General features: G+C 47.8%; 1 protein-coding gene across 1 annotated transcript in view; it reads left to right on the top strand.

Moving 5' to 3' along the window:
- Positions 1-665: 665 nt before the first annotated feature.
- The window catches only part of ARHGAP39 (Rho GTPase activating protein 39), an 840128-nt gene continuing 824656 nt past the window's right edge, over positions 666-16137 (top strand). The window contains exon 1 of the mRNA XM_086966339.1: positions 666-781. Within this exon, the coding sequence (XP_086822465.1) occupies positions 771-781 (11 nt within the window). The 5' untranslated portion in view covers positions 666-770. The remainder of the gene's footprint in view (positions 782-16137) is intronic.

The raw sequence follows: 16137 nt of genomic DNA, 5'->3' as shown, positions 1-16137 counted from the left end.
TCTTGATGCCTATCCGTTTTATTCGTATGAATTTATTATTGTTAATCATTGATTTATGTTGTTTAATCTATGTATAGTGTCTCGTGTGTATTATTATACAGCCACTGAAGTGCTGCCATTTCTCCGCTCCCCTTTGATGAGAGCCTTGGCTCAGGCTTTGAATGACTTTTAAATACAGCCAGGCAGGGACCACTAGGCCCGGGCGTGTTCCGGGTATTTGCGCGGTTATCCTGAAGGATAAACGCTGTTCAGTGATCGGTGTCAGTCACACGGGCCCTCTTCTGGTCCAGGCCGGGCCTGGCGGAGCAGCAGGGGTTGCTATGGAGACCCGGAGGCCTCCTCCTCCTCACCCTCCCCTCGGCGCCTCTCGCGCGCCCCCTCGCGGCCTGCACGTGGCCGGCCGGCCCGTGACGTCAGGTTGTCGAGGGTGACTGGGACGCGGCGGCGGCAGCAGCATCAGCACCAGGAGGGACCTGCCTGCCTGCCTGGCCGCGCGCTGCAGCCGGGGCGCGAGGCGGCGAGCGCGCGCCGCTGCCACTGCACCCCCCCCTTCGGACAGGCAGGGGCTGCTCGCCGGGAGGCGGGCTCGCGCTGCCGCGCCCCCCATCGCCACGGCGTCCTCCGCAGCCTCCGGATCATGGCAGCGCTGCCCGGGATTAGCGGGAGTGTCTCCGCCGCCGCCGGCGGTGCCTGCCGCGCAGGAGAACCAGGAGCAGGAGGAGCGGGCGCCCCTGGGCACTGCTGCTGATACCGGCAGCCGGAGAGGGAAGATGGCGGAGAGGTGAGTGCGGTGCACCCGCCGAGAGTGGACTGCTGCAAAAGCATGCATGCGGCATCATCCCCCGCTGTTGCTGCAGGTGCGCGCGCCGCAACCCAGGACCCCCCCCCCCCCCTCTCTGCCGCCACCAATGAGCGCGTGCGCGCCGCCCGGGGACCCGCGGCTGACCCCGGGCACCGCTGCCAGCCTCACCTGCAGGAGGGCGGTGCGCATGCCCGCCTCTCCCGGGAACCACAGCTGGTGCTGTGTGCAGCACCCGAGAGGTGGGACAGCACTCGAACCCGAAACCCACCCGGGGTGGAGGGGACTGGCCCTTAGCAACCGAAATAGTGGAAATTATGTCTCAGCAGCGAGCACCCGGATGCCACCTGCTGAGGTCTGGCAGCGACCAACAGCTGTCAACATCGCATACTCAGGGGCACCGGAAAACACGTCACTGTCAACATCAGGACATGGCACCTCGCGGCCCAATGCCGGGCCGAGGAGGAGGCAGGGTCCATCCACTCAATATTACACCTCAATGTCAACACTACAAACTCATGGGGCGGGGGTACCTCACTTAATACATTACTCACGACAGGAACGCCTCACTGTCGAAGCCCGCCTGCTAAACGGCGGGGGAAGAGGGTGGGTGTTTAAACCACTGTCAATATAATATGGGGGTCGGGAGTGAGAATGCAAAAGCACCTTACATCTGCATAGCACCTTATGGCTGTATATAGCGCCTGCGGGGGTAGAGCAGTGATCAACAACTGTCACTATTACATGCCCGGAGAACACCTCCCAGTCAACATCACTCACCCAGACAAGAGCCCCTCGCGGCTGTATGCCACCTGCCTGGAGGAGAGCAGCCTCAACCACTGCTAATACCACATTCTTTTGGGGTGGGAGAGCATCTCACAGCTGAACAAGTCCTCATGAGGGGAGAACAGCTTCAAGAACTTCCAATACCGCATAGAAGAGCACCTCACAGCTGCATAACACCTGCTGAGAGCATCTTTCAGTCACTGTTAGTGTTACATGCAAAGGGTGTAGGAGGACACCTGACAGCGAATACCACATGCTCCAGCCACCATCAGTACTACATGGGTGAGCAACCACATGCCCAGGGGAGAGCAGCTTTGGCCCACTGCCAACACCACATGCTCCGGGGGTGGGAGAGCACGCCCCAGCTGTGTTCCACCTGCTGAGGAGGGGTAGTAGCTACAACCACTGCCAATATCCCTGCTCGGGGGATGGGAGAGTACCACACCTCTTAACACCACGTGCTGAGAAGAGAGCAGGTTCAATCACTGCCGAGAGCACGTGCTCAGGGGGTTGGAGGGCACGTCACAGCTGTGCTCCACCTCCTGAGAGCAGAGCAGCTCAACCACTGCCAATACCACTTGTGCGTGGGGTGGGGGCCCACGCCGCAGAATAATACCACCGTCTGAAGGGGTAGCAGCTCAACCATTGCCACTCCACATGCTCTGGGGAGAGGCCACCTCGCAGCATGGAGGGGGTGGCAGCCGAGGGTCCTTTTTCAACATTAAATGTTTAGTTACAGTCAATTGAAAAGTCGAACAGACGTCGCATATATAGGGGAGTGTGCCAGAGCCCCAGCCCAGCAATACCTTTGCAGGGCAGAGTAACTCAGGCAGCCTTCCTACCATAAACGCACATCTTTCAGAGGAGGGTCCAATATTAGTCACTGATGGGGGGAGCACCTCACACCCATTACCAATACCCCACAGTGATAGAAGAATCCACTGCCGATCACTCTCCTGTGGAGGAAAACACGATGTAAAGAGGGGAGGCTAACACACTGTCAAGATCACCCCCCAAATGGGAGAGAGTCTCACGCCCCTTCTCTGCGGGCCATCACACGCAGAGGTGGTCACTGTACAGCACACACCATTGTATCAGGGAAGGGTAACCCACCCACCTGAAACATGCCACACAACCACCAGCACCATCTGCGGAGAGACAGCGAACCACCACCCAGCATACATCACCCGGCGAAGAGAGGCCTCGTTTCCCAGCTCCCTCACAACCACAGTCACCGACTTGCTGAAGGGTGCTGGCTCCCCGGCCCTCGTTGCTACTAAAGTCAGAGTGTATGGAAAATACAGCACCTAGTTTCACATGTAGATCAGCAGATTTGTTTTATATGCACATATACACACCGGAGCTACAGTCGCACGCTGATTATTGGCTTTTAAGGTCTGGCTCAACAGTGCAGCTACGGATACCAGTTCTTTAAAATGCATGTAAAAGTGGGTTTTGGTTCCACACAGAGGAGTAGAAATCTCACCTAATCCTATTGGCTGTTTGGAAGTGCTTCCATCTAAATTACTCAAGGGACTATTTTACATCTGGAAAGTGCACGCAATCATCCTACTGTTTACCACATTCAGTTCTCCGGTACCCACTCAACACAGAAAGCAATTCTTTTCAGATACACCCCGCCCCCATCACTGACAAAGCCACCAGGGTTAGCTGTAATTCAATGGCGAGCTTTTTGTGCTCGAAACGTATGTAAACGGCATTTGTGAAAGCCTGTGTTTACATGCATTTGCATATTAAAGCTAGACCGTTTGGCTTTGCCAATGCTTGTCACATTTGCAAAAAAACATATCAACCTCATTAGCCCACAGACGTCACCCATCCATTCACCAGTGAGGACACCACCACCCCCTCTGTTCCCCCATCCACCACCTATGTTTTTGTTCTGTTTCATGGTCTGCCTGAGTGACAAGTGGACCCGGAAACCAGCACATGGGTTCACCGATTACTCCTTGCCACTGCGAGCTCCGAGCAATTTAGCTCCACTTCATCTGTTGTCTAATTAGCTGTTGCACATTTCTCTCGCTTTTGAAAGGGCTGCACAGACCGTGCAACCACACGTTAATTCTGCTGGTAAGAGTGGGCGGCTCTCGTGAGAGGCAACTGGTTATTAGCTCGTGAGCCCCATCACTGACAGGCCACCTTCACATGGGCTCGTGCGCCGTTTAGTTGCACACGTCACGTTTTGTTGTAAATGCAAACCTGCATTTTTTTAAATGTTGGTGGTTCTCTTAACTTTTGTGACTGTTACTTTAGTTAATATGTTCCCTGCCCCAATCTGCCCCCACCCCTCCACCTTGCATCTGTGGCTGACAGATGGGATGGAAGACCCAGGGGACAGACCAATGCACTTAAAGGATTGTCTGTCGATTTTGATGGCTATTGGAAACGGGATTAGGCGGCCTCCTTTCAGTATCTGTGATGGACAGTCCTGCATATGTAAGGTACGACTGTGAGCATCCTGTCTGCACGGCTCTGGAATGAAATGACCGGTGTCCAGCAGATGCCAATCTCTGCTCAGCCTCACCGGTTCCACAAGGTTTGCTTTTGAAAAGCAGTAACATTACAGTAATCTCTCTCCTGCCTTCCTTCTCCGATCACAACATGCTTCTCTCATCTCCTGGTTTTATTTGACTCCATATGGATCCACCTTTTATTTTATCTGCCAGTGCCATGACGCAGCTGTTGTGTTTTCATCAGATTGCACCAAGGGCTGTGATGGTAGTGGACCACTGGCCGGGATATTGCAATACGGTAACATCACTTGCACAAATTAAAGCATAGAGGTAATAGTTGATATCTGTCACGATTCATTCTGTCCCAGGCCTTGCCATGCATTCACATGGTATTAACTCAAATTTGAAATTCTTTTGCATGTTAATAACCCAGGTGTTGAATTATGTTTGCATAGTTTGGTAATATGTGTTTACATGGAATGACCTTGGCCAGCATTTGTATTTACATGGAATGAACTGAGTTTTACCTTGTCTTTGCCTCATAATGAATCTAGTCTTGGATTGTGTTTACATGGAATTATCCTGGCCTTGGATCGTGTTTACATGGAATGACCTTGGTTTTGCATTGTCTTTACCTCATAATGGCCTTGGTCTTGGGTTGTGTTTGCAAGGAATTCAGATTTTCCACAGCTGGGGTGGGTAGAAACTCATGATTTTATTAAAGACACAGAGGCTGATATTGTAACTGATTTCTCCAAAGGAATAGAACAGAATACACATACTTAGCTGTGAACAGCAACAAAAAAGGAAGATGGCTGCAAAACCTGGGATTATATAGAGATTGGAATGTTCTTGGATTTCTATTCTAAATTATTTTTGATTGTTTGTAGTTGATGCTGTGAGTTTGCAATTAAAGAGGTATGCATAACAGTGGCCCCGTGCCTTGCCATAATATTGTATTTACATGGAATGACCAGGGTTTTGCATTGTCTTTACCTCTCAATGACCATGGCCTTGGATTGTGTTTACAAGGTGATTAACCGCATCGTGAATCGTGTTCACATGGGAATGACCAATTACTCTGTCTTTTCAGCTTAATGACCCGGGTCTTGGGTTGTGCTTTTCATGGAATACAAGACCCAAGGACACATGTCTTTTGTGGTTATTTTGGTTCAACCCATTTGCATTCCCATGGCAGCAACGAGGGCCTTCTTTTGCCTTCCTGCGGTCATGACCCAGTCTTTGCACAGTAATGACCCAGGTCTCGCTCTCTGTTTACATACAAATATTGAGATTGTGACTTGTGTTTATGTAGTGATGACGCACATGTTTTGAATGCTGCTTTACATAGTAATGACACAGGTGTTTGTATTTGCACAGTAGAGATCCATGACTTCCGTGCGTGAGCACGTGAAGCCCTCAGGTCTTGTGGTTACATTCTAATTATTCCAGTCTTGGAAAGTGTTATCCTGCGAGTTACATGGCGTGTGAACTATTCTTTTCACAGTTATGGCTCATGACCACAACATCCCACCCTGATGATGTGAAAGCTCCCTTTAATTAACAGATCTGGAAGAAGTGACACATGACAAGTCAGTGCGATGACGATCCTGGGGGAAGCCCTCAGAGATGAGTTAGATTTTGCTTGAACTCATGATGCGCTAATAGTTCTCAGTCTGACAGAGGAAAAAAAACTGAGCATAAGAGGTTATCAGACTGAGGGGAACGTGGCGGCGACTGCAGGAATTAGCAATGAAAACTAGACTGTACTTCAAAAGATGCATGAAGTTGTGTCATCATGGAACTAGTTGCATCGGGAGGGAGCTGCACATTCCTGTATGCTCCATGAATGATGCATAGGTCTCAAAAGAGATTATTTTATGCGTGGGGATCCAGCTGGTGCCTGCAATGTCAGAGAAGTGGTCATGTCTATTAGTGTAAGTGAGGAGGCTATCAACCATCTTTAGATCTGGCAAAGCAAGAAGGGAGGGTGCGGTAAAGGCTGTTGCAGTGAATGAATGAATGAATGGCGTTTTTATACCGCGCAAAACTTAGCCCCAAGGGGCATCAAGGCGCAATACGAACAGACATAGAAAGTCCAAACTCCAGATAGGAAGACCAAAGGCCATTTGGGAGAGCAAGAATCTAATATGCTTGAGAGAAAAAGTAGTCATGCATTTGTAGTGTGTGGCGCTGGCAATGTCCGAATCGTGGTGAAAGACTAAACAGGGGCCTTTTCAAGTGCAGTATAATTTGGTAGTAATAGTTGTGTGAATCAAAGTTGACCCTGGGAACAAAGGAGATTTTGGTTGTGCAGGAAAATGGAGCCTCATTCTTACAAGTGAAACAACCCTGTAGGGTTGGTGTGCAGTTTTCGATCCCACAGCCAACAATACAGTGATTGAATTGGTTACTGATGGCAGTGTTTTCAGTCTTGGATGTGTTCTTATTCTGCCTGGTTTGCTTGATTCAGACTTTTGCTAACACACAGAAAAGATACACAGAGGCAGCAAAGAGAGAGGGGCATGGTAAAGTAAAGTAAATTGATACATGTATAGCGCACTACTCACCCGCAATGGTCTCAAGGCGCTTGTACGAATACCGCTGTGGAACCCATCCTGGCTTTCCCTGTGAGGCGTCCACTCCTGGGCACCCCCAGGGTGAAGGCCAGGCATCCTTAGCGTTGTGGGGGCCGTTGTGGAGATTAAGCAAGCTATTGCCCAGAGTGGCCGAGTGGGACTCCATGATTGGAATAGGCACCGAGGCGAGAATTATCAGGTCCGTGGAATTTTGAGCCCTAGACCCGCCGAGGCGGGGAATTGAACCCTGGTCCCGGGCCAGACCTCTGCATCAGGGTCTGCCGCTCTAACCATTGAGCCACACTTCTCCAGCCTTAGTATGTCGTCATCATACATATAGACGGGTAAGCCAAACCATCTGATGACATCTGGTCCATTGATTAAGGTTGAAACTTATGGTGGTAAAAGTAGAGAGATCGAAGAGGCGCCACATGGGCCAAGCCTGCAGCAGAGAGTGGGGAAAGGAGAATGATTTTAGTCCTAGTTGGTCATGAAGAACATTTTGACCTGTTGAAGGTACGGTGGACCTTATAGAGGCCACACCTTATAGGAAGTATCCCTAAGCATCTGCGGATGGGGCATCTAGATGAGCGTGGTTGCAGCGACGGCTCGTGGAGGGAGTTACGGTGGGGCAGGAGGGCGGGGAGGGGGAGGGGCAGGGCGGAGGTTGCTAAAAACCGGCATATGGATAATTGCAGGTAAGTAAACAATTTAATTAATAAAACGAATTTCGTAGTGCGCCTTGCATCGCAAAATGCAATGCAGTGCGAGCTACGAAATTCGTTTTATTAATTAAATTGTTTACTTACCTGCAATTATCCATATGCCGGTTTTTAGCAACCTCCGCCCTGCCCCTCCCCCTCCCCGCCCTCCTGCCCCACCGTAACTCCCTCCACGAGCCGTCGCTGCGTGGTTGGAAGCCGAGAGAATAAGGTGTGGAAGGCCATGATGGAAAACTGATGTGAATGATTTTGAGGAAGTTGAAGAACATTTCTTCTTGCTGGGAAGAGGACCACTGCAATTTTCATCGCCAGGCCTCAAAGAGCTAGTTATAGACAGAGTGTCTATGTGTGCAGAGTGTTTGAATAGAATGAAGTAGCGAGAGAGAGTATTGAGAACCTGTAAGGTGTATGTTTGGCTGTTGGCAGGCTTTGATAGTGCTGTTGTGAAGCATCCATGTTTGATTGGTTTTTCACTATTGCAACATAAGGGCTGGTTGGTATAATTGGAAGTAATCAAAAACAAAAGTACTCCAGTCATGGAATATTCATTGGTATTGGGGCCCTACCTAATCTCATTGAGGAGAAAATTGTTTTTACGGAGAGAGTGGTGTCGATGTTTTTGTTGGTAACAATATCTGCATGTTATGTCCTAAGTCTAGGAATGTTGGCATCTAATAACCAGGGTCCCATACTGCCACTGTTTTAGGAGCCAATACTCATGAAAACAGTTTGCAAGTGATTTATTTAACTAATCCAGGAAGCATTGTTGAGCGTCCTCTGAGTCCCGCCCAAGAAACAGTTAAATGGGCAGTGCAACTGTGGGTTATGAGCCTTTTCTTTGATCTATTTTGAGACTGCCAGGGAAGGCTGCTTGGCACATAATTGCTTAGAAGTGTTTAAATAAATATTCCCTTCTAGAGCAATATGAACTGTCTGCCTGTGATAATTTCAGTAGATTTCAGGTAATCAGGAGAGGGCTTCTTAAAGGTCTCTTATTAAGGAACATTTTAACAGTCTTAAAACATTAGGAAAATGATGTACTTTGTGCCACTGGAGTCTATTTTAGTTTACCAGCAAATCATGTTCATTGATGGTGTGTTTGGCTTTCATGCAGTGATTGTGTCACTTGGGAATGGAGACTTTTTTCCGAGCATCCTAAAGTTGTTGAGGCAGAAGGTAAAGTGGGTGAGACTTGAGCAGGGTCAGGCGAGCATATGTCTCTGGCAGTTCTAGATATGGGTCTCCCACTAAGAGACATCAGGGTGTTGGGAATGTTTTATGTTTACCTAGTGGCTTCACCGAATATGTAAACGTGTGTTTACCCAGTAAAACATATTTGAAATCAGAATTGTCTAACGCAAAGGTATTCTTGTTCCCTACATCGGTCAACAGAACAGAGCAAAATGTAATTACTCTAAGCTATCCTAAAGACCAGAAGGAGAAGCCATTTCTTATTGCAATGAATGACAAGTTAATACCTCCTATTTTTGTACTTCGATCTGAATTGGTTTGGGGCTTAGGGGCAAACATGGCAAATGCAGAAAAGTGTCAAGTTTGAGAAGGTAATGATTATTCAATCAACACACTTATTAGATTTATTGTAAAATGCAATTTCTAATTTATGTTGCTTTCTAGGAATAGTGATAGTGCAGATGGGTTGTGAGGGAATGGTTAGATTAGAGTGAGGGTGTCAGTGGGGTGTTTTGAGTGTAGAAGAGGGTAAATGAAGTGCACTGGTGAGATCTGCTCTGCTGTAAATGGGTGGAGGGGGGTCAGGGATGGCTGAAAAGGACAGCTGGTCAGCCTTTGAAATACGACTGATACCCTATTTAGTGATTAGCAGCACTTTATAAATCCAGATTGGTCAGATTGGAAGAGAATGCAACCAAATGAGTACACACTCCTGTCGCTTGTGGAAACGTGTAGAAATACTTTTGCTTTTATTTGCATAGTTATTTTCTTACATCTACTTGCACGAAATCGCGATTACCCAAACAATTTGATTAGACTGTCAAATTTTTGGCTTGTGTGTGAGACTGCACTGAATTTACAGGGAGGACCGATCTGCGGGTACAACTATGAAGGTTTGTGGAAAAGATGTATTATTTCTGCAGGAATAAAAGGTTAAGTCTGAGGAAGAGAACGAGACCCTGTCACCAGGCAGGTCGCTCCCTCGCGCCACCACGCAGCCCTCCTGTGTGCCCTGAGCCGCTGCTGCCGCTCGATCTGCTTTGTGCCTGCGTGAATAGCTTTTTCCCTTGTACTTGTGCTCCTCTGTACCTCATTGCTGTGTGTTTCCCCCGCTCGCCCCCACCTGCCTGGCTAGCATTGCTGTTGTCCTTATTGTACTTCCTGTACCCCACTTTGCCTCCTGTTTCCAACGCTCCTTCCCGCCGCTGTGTCCCCTGCGGCCCCGCCCCCCAGAGCTCCAATTCGCCACTCCGCTCCCGCCTCCCAGCTGCTCCTCCCTCCCACTCCCCCTCAAAATGGAGGCCGCGCAGCGGGCGCACCGCTGGTGCCCCTAAGGCAAGCCCGTCTGCACCCAGTGCCAGGACCCCTGGCCCACGCACTCACCACAACGCACACCACCGCTATGACTCCAGCACCCTCCATGCACTCAACGCCGGACGGTCACGCACCTGCTGCATGGCCACCCCGAAGCGCACCCAAGGACCCTTCTCCTGCCGGAGCTGCAGCTTCACCAGCATCCGGCCCGCCAACCCACCCACCGAAGAATCCAACTTCCTCAGATGCATCCTGCTCAACACCCGCTCCGCCCGCAAACATGCCATCGAACTCTGGGACCTACTCGACACCAACACCCAAGACTTCGCCTTCCTGACGGAGACCTGGCTGTCCCCTACCCCGATATCGCCATAGCCATCCCTGAAGGCTACAAGATAACCCGACTGGATGAGGAGCAGCCGTCTGAAACTGAACTCTGACAAGACGGAGGTCCTCATCCCCAGTTCCACCCTCTCAACCTGGGACGATTCCTGGTGGCCGACGGCATTAGGAGCACCCCCTACACTCACCGACCACGCACGTAACCTGGGGGTCCTCCTCGACTCCACACTCTCCATGACGAAACAGGTCAACGCCGTCTCCTCCTCAAGCTTCAACACCCTCTACTCAAGCTTCAACACCCTCTACATGCTTCGCAGGATCTTTAAGTGGATCCCCAACACAACTAGAAGGACGGTCACCCAGGCCCTCGTTAGCAGTAGACTGGACTACGGCAACGCACTCAGTGCAGGAGTCCCGGCCAAACTCCTGAAACATCTCCAACGCATCCAGAACGCCAGATCCTCTACATCCCTCGCCGCAGCCACATCAAACCACACCTGAGAGACCTGCACTGGCTCCCCATCAACAAGAGGATAACCTTCAAGCTCCTCACCCACGCACACAAGGTACTCCATGACACATGACCAGCGTACCTCAACAGCCGACTCAGCCGCTACACCCCGTCTCGCCAGCTCCGCTCTGCAGACCGCGCCCTCGCCACTGTCTACCGCATCCGAAGAGTGACCGCCGGCGGCAGATCATTCTTCCACCTCGTCGCCAAGACGTGGAACACCCTCCCCATCCACCTACGGCAGACCGAAGACCTCTTAACCTTCAGGAGACTCCTCAAGACCTGGGTCTTCGAACAGTAGCAGCGTTCCCCACCTAGCGCCTGAGACCCTCATGGGTATGTAGTGCGCTTTACAAATGCTATGATTGATTGATTAATTGATTGATGGGTTAAATTCATATTAGCCTTTTATAAACTAATGCCAAAAACAATCAGAGAAGTACATAAACTGCATACACTGTATTTATTTTCAGCGTTCCTGATGAGTAGGCAAATAGCTAATTGAATTATGAAGGGTTTCTGTTCATCTTGCACAGCTGCCTCTTCCAATACAGTTTGAGGCCTGATGTCAGTGTCTCTGTTTTAGGGGCAGCTCCTCCTTAATAGCGTAGGAGCGTCGCTCCACTCGTCAGTCAGTCACAGAAAAATAAATATCTGCGAGGGGCTCTGGCTGACCGTGCGTGGAAATAATTAAAGATATATTATATGAACACCTAATAACACATATTTCAATTCATGCCCTCCCATATGATTTATGATTAACATTTTTAAAAATTATAAAGATAAAAGCGACTTTAAATATAGGTTTTTGAGAAAATGAGTTTGGGATTAACTAAAGAATATTTAGTTCATTTACCGGCAAAAAAAAATAACAATTTCACTGTGCACATGCACAAAGATAAATTCAAAGACATATGCACGGTTTTACTGGTATCACTGGAGTGCTGTGTATTCACTAAAGTGTGCCCCTAAAACTCGGATTTTGCAATTAATACATTTAAAACTATCTCAGGTTAATTACATCTTGTATTCCCCAATAACAGCCTTGAGGAAGTCCCAGACCTGCTTGCACGCCATGAAGAGGCCAAACACGTGTTGGCTGCATCAGGCTAAAAAAATTGCAATACTCTATATAAGGATACCATATCTATGACAAAAGAGCCAAATTGGGGCCACAAAGTATACAAAATCAAGATATACCATAAGAGAGGCAACTGGAATTGTGTTATGTGTATCTGCGAATCACTGGATACCCTGGATAATCATATCAAGCCCCATTAAGGCATTTATAATATTGACCAGGATCAACAAATGTTTGCTTAATACATTTTCATATGAATAATCTTCCTTACTTGTATGAAATGTTAATACTCATTCATGGAAATGCACGTTCTATAGAATAACAATTTGAATACAGAGGTTCCATTGGCCTTACCCTCAACCAATGTAAAATTCCCTCATAATTGATAATAGGTTAAGACATATTAAGAGCGTTGATGAGCAGGCCTAGAGTGGGTCAGGCCAGAAAAAGGTTATACAGTATTGAGGATAACTAATTGCTGTGTAAATGATTCCTATTAAATTACTGACAAATCAAAAATTCATCTTGTGGATGTCCTGTAATTGGGCATAATGCTGGCCCGCGTGTATTAATGTTGGACACCTCTAAAGGGATAAATAAAACATACCTATGAACATATTGACTGGTAAGTGAGTTAATTTGCCTTCTGGCAGCCCTGTTGACAACCTGGATTATCTCCTTGACTGTGAGCAAAATTCTGAAAGAAGCGTTTTTGGGACTGTGACAGGTGGTGGTCTTGCTGGAAATTAAATGAGTGCCTGCTGCTGGTAGCTTTTAAGAAGAAAACAAAGGTTTCTGTTTTGTACTATTCTCTCATTGGGTCAGTTTTGTTTACTTAAAGCTCAGGACATAACTTCACATTTTATCTCCTCCATTGTCAGTCTTGAGTTTAGATAATTCTCTGTTGTGCTTGCACCCAATGCAAGTATTAACAAACATGAAAAAGCCAATAGGTCTGGCTTGAATTTTGTATGCTGTCAAAAACATCAAGAAACACTACTGTATTGAATACAGAAAGCAACTCCGATAATTGACTGTGTGATGATCTAGAGTATTAGTGAGATGTAAAATAACCCATCATGCATTGTATTGCAAGCCTGCCATAGGTGGTGGAATGATACCAAACAGTCGCTATCATGAGGCTAGAGAGAAATACTCTTGCTGGAGTCAAAGTTTGAAAACTGTGTAATAATAAGTCTTGCATACAGCTGTATTGTTTAACCAGACTTGAAAGGATAGTAACAAATGAACCATGTCTTTTAATCCTCAGCTTTCGTATAATGTTCTTCTTGTACTCTGTGTTCCTTCTCAGTTATGGTGGGTAAAGTAGTGTCTAAGGAATATGGATCAGGGAGTCATTTTTGGATGGACGGCAGGCAATTACTTGAAATGGTGTTCAATCTGCTTTTGAGGTCTAGTTTTGTCTGTGGGAGAATCATCTCTTTACTCTGATACACAAGGCGTTTTTGTCTCCTACTAGGTTGTACTTTGCAAAGATGTCATTTAATCTTACCCTTTGTCATCTTAACTCTTGCACCGTCTCCACCACAAAAGAGTTTCCTACTTTGATCCATAATAGCAAACCATAGTTGGACATCGCGTATCCTCCCATATGGCCTCGCTCTAGATCTTCATACATGTGCATTAGAGCTGTCACAAGGATGGAGGAAGAGGAGGTGGTTGCCCAGGCCACGCCCTTCCCAAGACCTCGCAGTCATTCAGTAACATCTATTGATTAAGGTTTTTTTTTATTGTAAGCAGGCCTGCCATCTTCATCAATAACGGGGAGCTTATGTCTCCATACCACTTGATGACACCAGATACCATGCTTTCTCTTTATTAATCCTTAGAAGCATGTACCTATGACACCTGCTGAAACTGCAGCAGTGTCTGAAGGGCCCCGCATTGCTTTGACTTCAGGCTTCGCAAACATATTTGACAAGGATAATGTGAAATGAGACAAACTATAAGTGTATATTGTAACTTGTCTCCTTGCCCCTTTCTGTACTCGACAGAGGGACTTCTGCTGCCTCCTCCTCTGTTAGGGCAGCCTCCTCTGGGATGAAGGCTGACCCTGCAGCAGGTGGGGATGTTGTACGAGATGGAAGCCGGTTCTGAGCTAGTGTTTTCTGCTGCTCGCTGCTACAAGGATGCTGGGGTTTGCAATGGGACAGAGGCTGAAATCCATTCATGCATTTAGTAACTAATGTTTTGCAAAATCTAATATCTGTTTCAGCTCTCAGGGCCTAGAGGAATGAAAGCCATATATGCTGTTATCTTTTTTCTCTGTTTCTAAGAGCATGGCAAACGGGAGCAGGCATCAGGCGGAGGACAGGCAGTGACAGTAACAACTTAACAGTCTGGTCTTTGTTTATGGGTCTGGAAAAGGAGAGGGTTTTTTTGTGTTCGTTGTGGTTAAAAAACCCACGCTGGTTAGTGCAGGAGGAATCCCAGAATAGCAAACAACCGCCCTCCGTGATAATTCTGTTTCCCAGGCATCATCCTCGGTGGTAGCGGATCTCAGAAAGGTTTTTTAAAAACTCTTTTTCTATCACTGGGAGGTTTCAGCAGAGACCAGGCAGCGGGGGAGGACGCAGCTCTCCGTGGCTGACAGGGAGAGCCGTGCAGCGGCGGCTGATTCTGCAGTGCAGAAAGAGCGTCAGCCTTCAAAGGAATGTTCAGGGCCCGGGGCTCCCTGGGTGTGTCAGAATGGGCCTTCAAGCACCAAAAGGGAGGGCAGGCCTAAGTGCGCAAGGATGCCCTCCCTCAGTCGACCTCAGTTTCCATTTCACTGAAGTGCAGGTCCAGTTACCAGTTTTTGCTTTGCTTCTGCCCCACCCTGATTCCATTAATGGTTTCTTCCAACACCTTGACCTCCCACCCCAGCCAACCATTTGCCTGGAGTTATCAGAAGTCCACAGGGACCTTTTTTCCACAATATGTTTTCTTTGGCAGGGTTCATTGCCTTTTATTGGTCGTTTTGCACCGCGCCCATCCCATAATGCATGTTATTTCCATCAAAACTACTGGGCTTTGTAAAATTCAGGTCTTTTCTTTGTAAAAATAAAAAAAGAAATAGAAATAACTGCAGGCGCAATATTGTGCTTAGGTGCTGTTGAATGTCCTGGTTTGGGATTTTTAAGCTTACCTGGTCTTGATCTCTCCTCATGCCTCATGCCTCTAGCTTCCTGCACCCAACACTTCCTGTTTCTTTATCTCACTCTCGCAGGCTCTTTTACTTCCTTCTTTCCCCCTGGTCATTCTTTTCCCGTATTTCTCTTCCTCTTCCTCTACTTTTTCTGCCTTTCTCTTCCTTGGTCTAGATAGAACAAAGTCTGATGGTGAGAAATGAGTTTTGGTCTAAAAAATGGACTCCTGAGTCCGTTCCTGCCCAAATTAATACCCTCTCCTTAAATATTAGTAATATTTATCCTAATTAAACCTCCCAAAAAGAGAATTGCCCCCTCGGATTGGAATATCTTCTTGTTCTTCTCACCCTGGAGTCTTTAGAGAGGTGGGCCGCCGCAGAACGCCCCTTGCGTTCTCCATGCTGCAAGGGGCGGACGGGAGAGGCCTTGTGGCTTATGGGAAGAGGGACATTAAAATAATTGTATCACCCATTGAGATGCTAGTCTGAAGAGCACAGCTGACAACCGTGCCTGACATGGAAATATAGAAGTGCTGGTTCTCATCCTCACAGAGCGCCTGCGTGCTACTGAGAAGTGCCACTAAAATATTACATCTGTGCTGAGGAGTGCCGGTACTCTGCCATCAAAGGTTTTGTACCTGCTGAAAAGTGCTGACATCTCCCACTGAAATTATTGGTCTCTAGCTGAGAATGCATGTATACTCCCATCAAAAATATTGAATCCCTGCTGATAAACACCAGTACTCTCCCATAATAAAATATTGGACTCGTGTTGAGAAGTGCCAGTACTCTCCCGTTAAAAAATGTTGGCCCGCTACTGAGAATTGTCAATCTCCCATTAAAAATAATAGACCCCTGCTGAGAAGTGTTACCCTCCAATTAAAATTATTAGACCCCTGCTGAGAAGTGAGGTACTCTCCCATTAAAAGTACTGGACCCCTGCTGAGAAGTGCATTGTAAAGCCCGTGTTGTTATGGCATGCGTTGTAATGGCATGCGCCTTCATACAACCTTACCAGGGCCTTCTAGCTTGTATGTTCTCAACAATACCAACTCCCCATACATTCGGGATCGGAGTTGAGTGGCAGCAGAAAAAGCTCTGATATCTGAAGGAAGTGCTCAGACTGAAAGACCATCCTCCATTATTGGTATTTCCTTCGCCGCACTACCCATTCGGTGGAGGAGATTGTG

The sequence above is a fragment of the Lissotriton vulgaris genome, chromosome 4_1 (genome assembly GCF_964263255.1).
Source record: "Lissotriton vulgaris chromosome 4_1, aLisVul1.2, whole genome shotgun sequence".
Classification (NCBI taxonomy): Eukaryota; Metazoa; Chordata; class Amphibia; order Caudata; family Salamandridae; genus Lissotriton; species Lissotriton vulgaris.
This window is presented reverse-complemented; position numbering and strand designations above follow the sequence as displayed.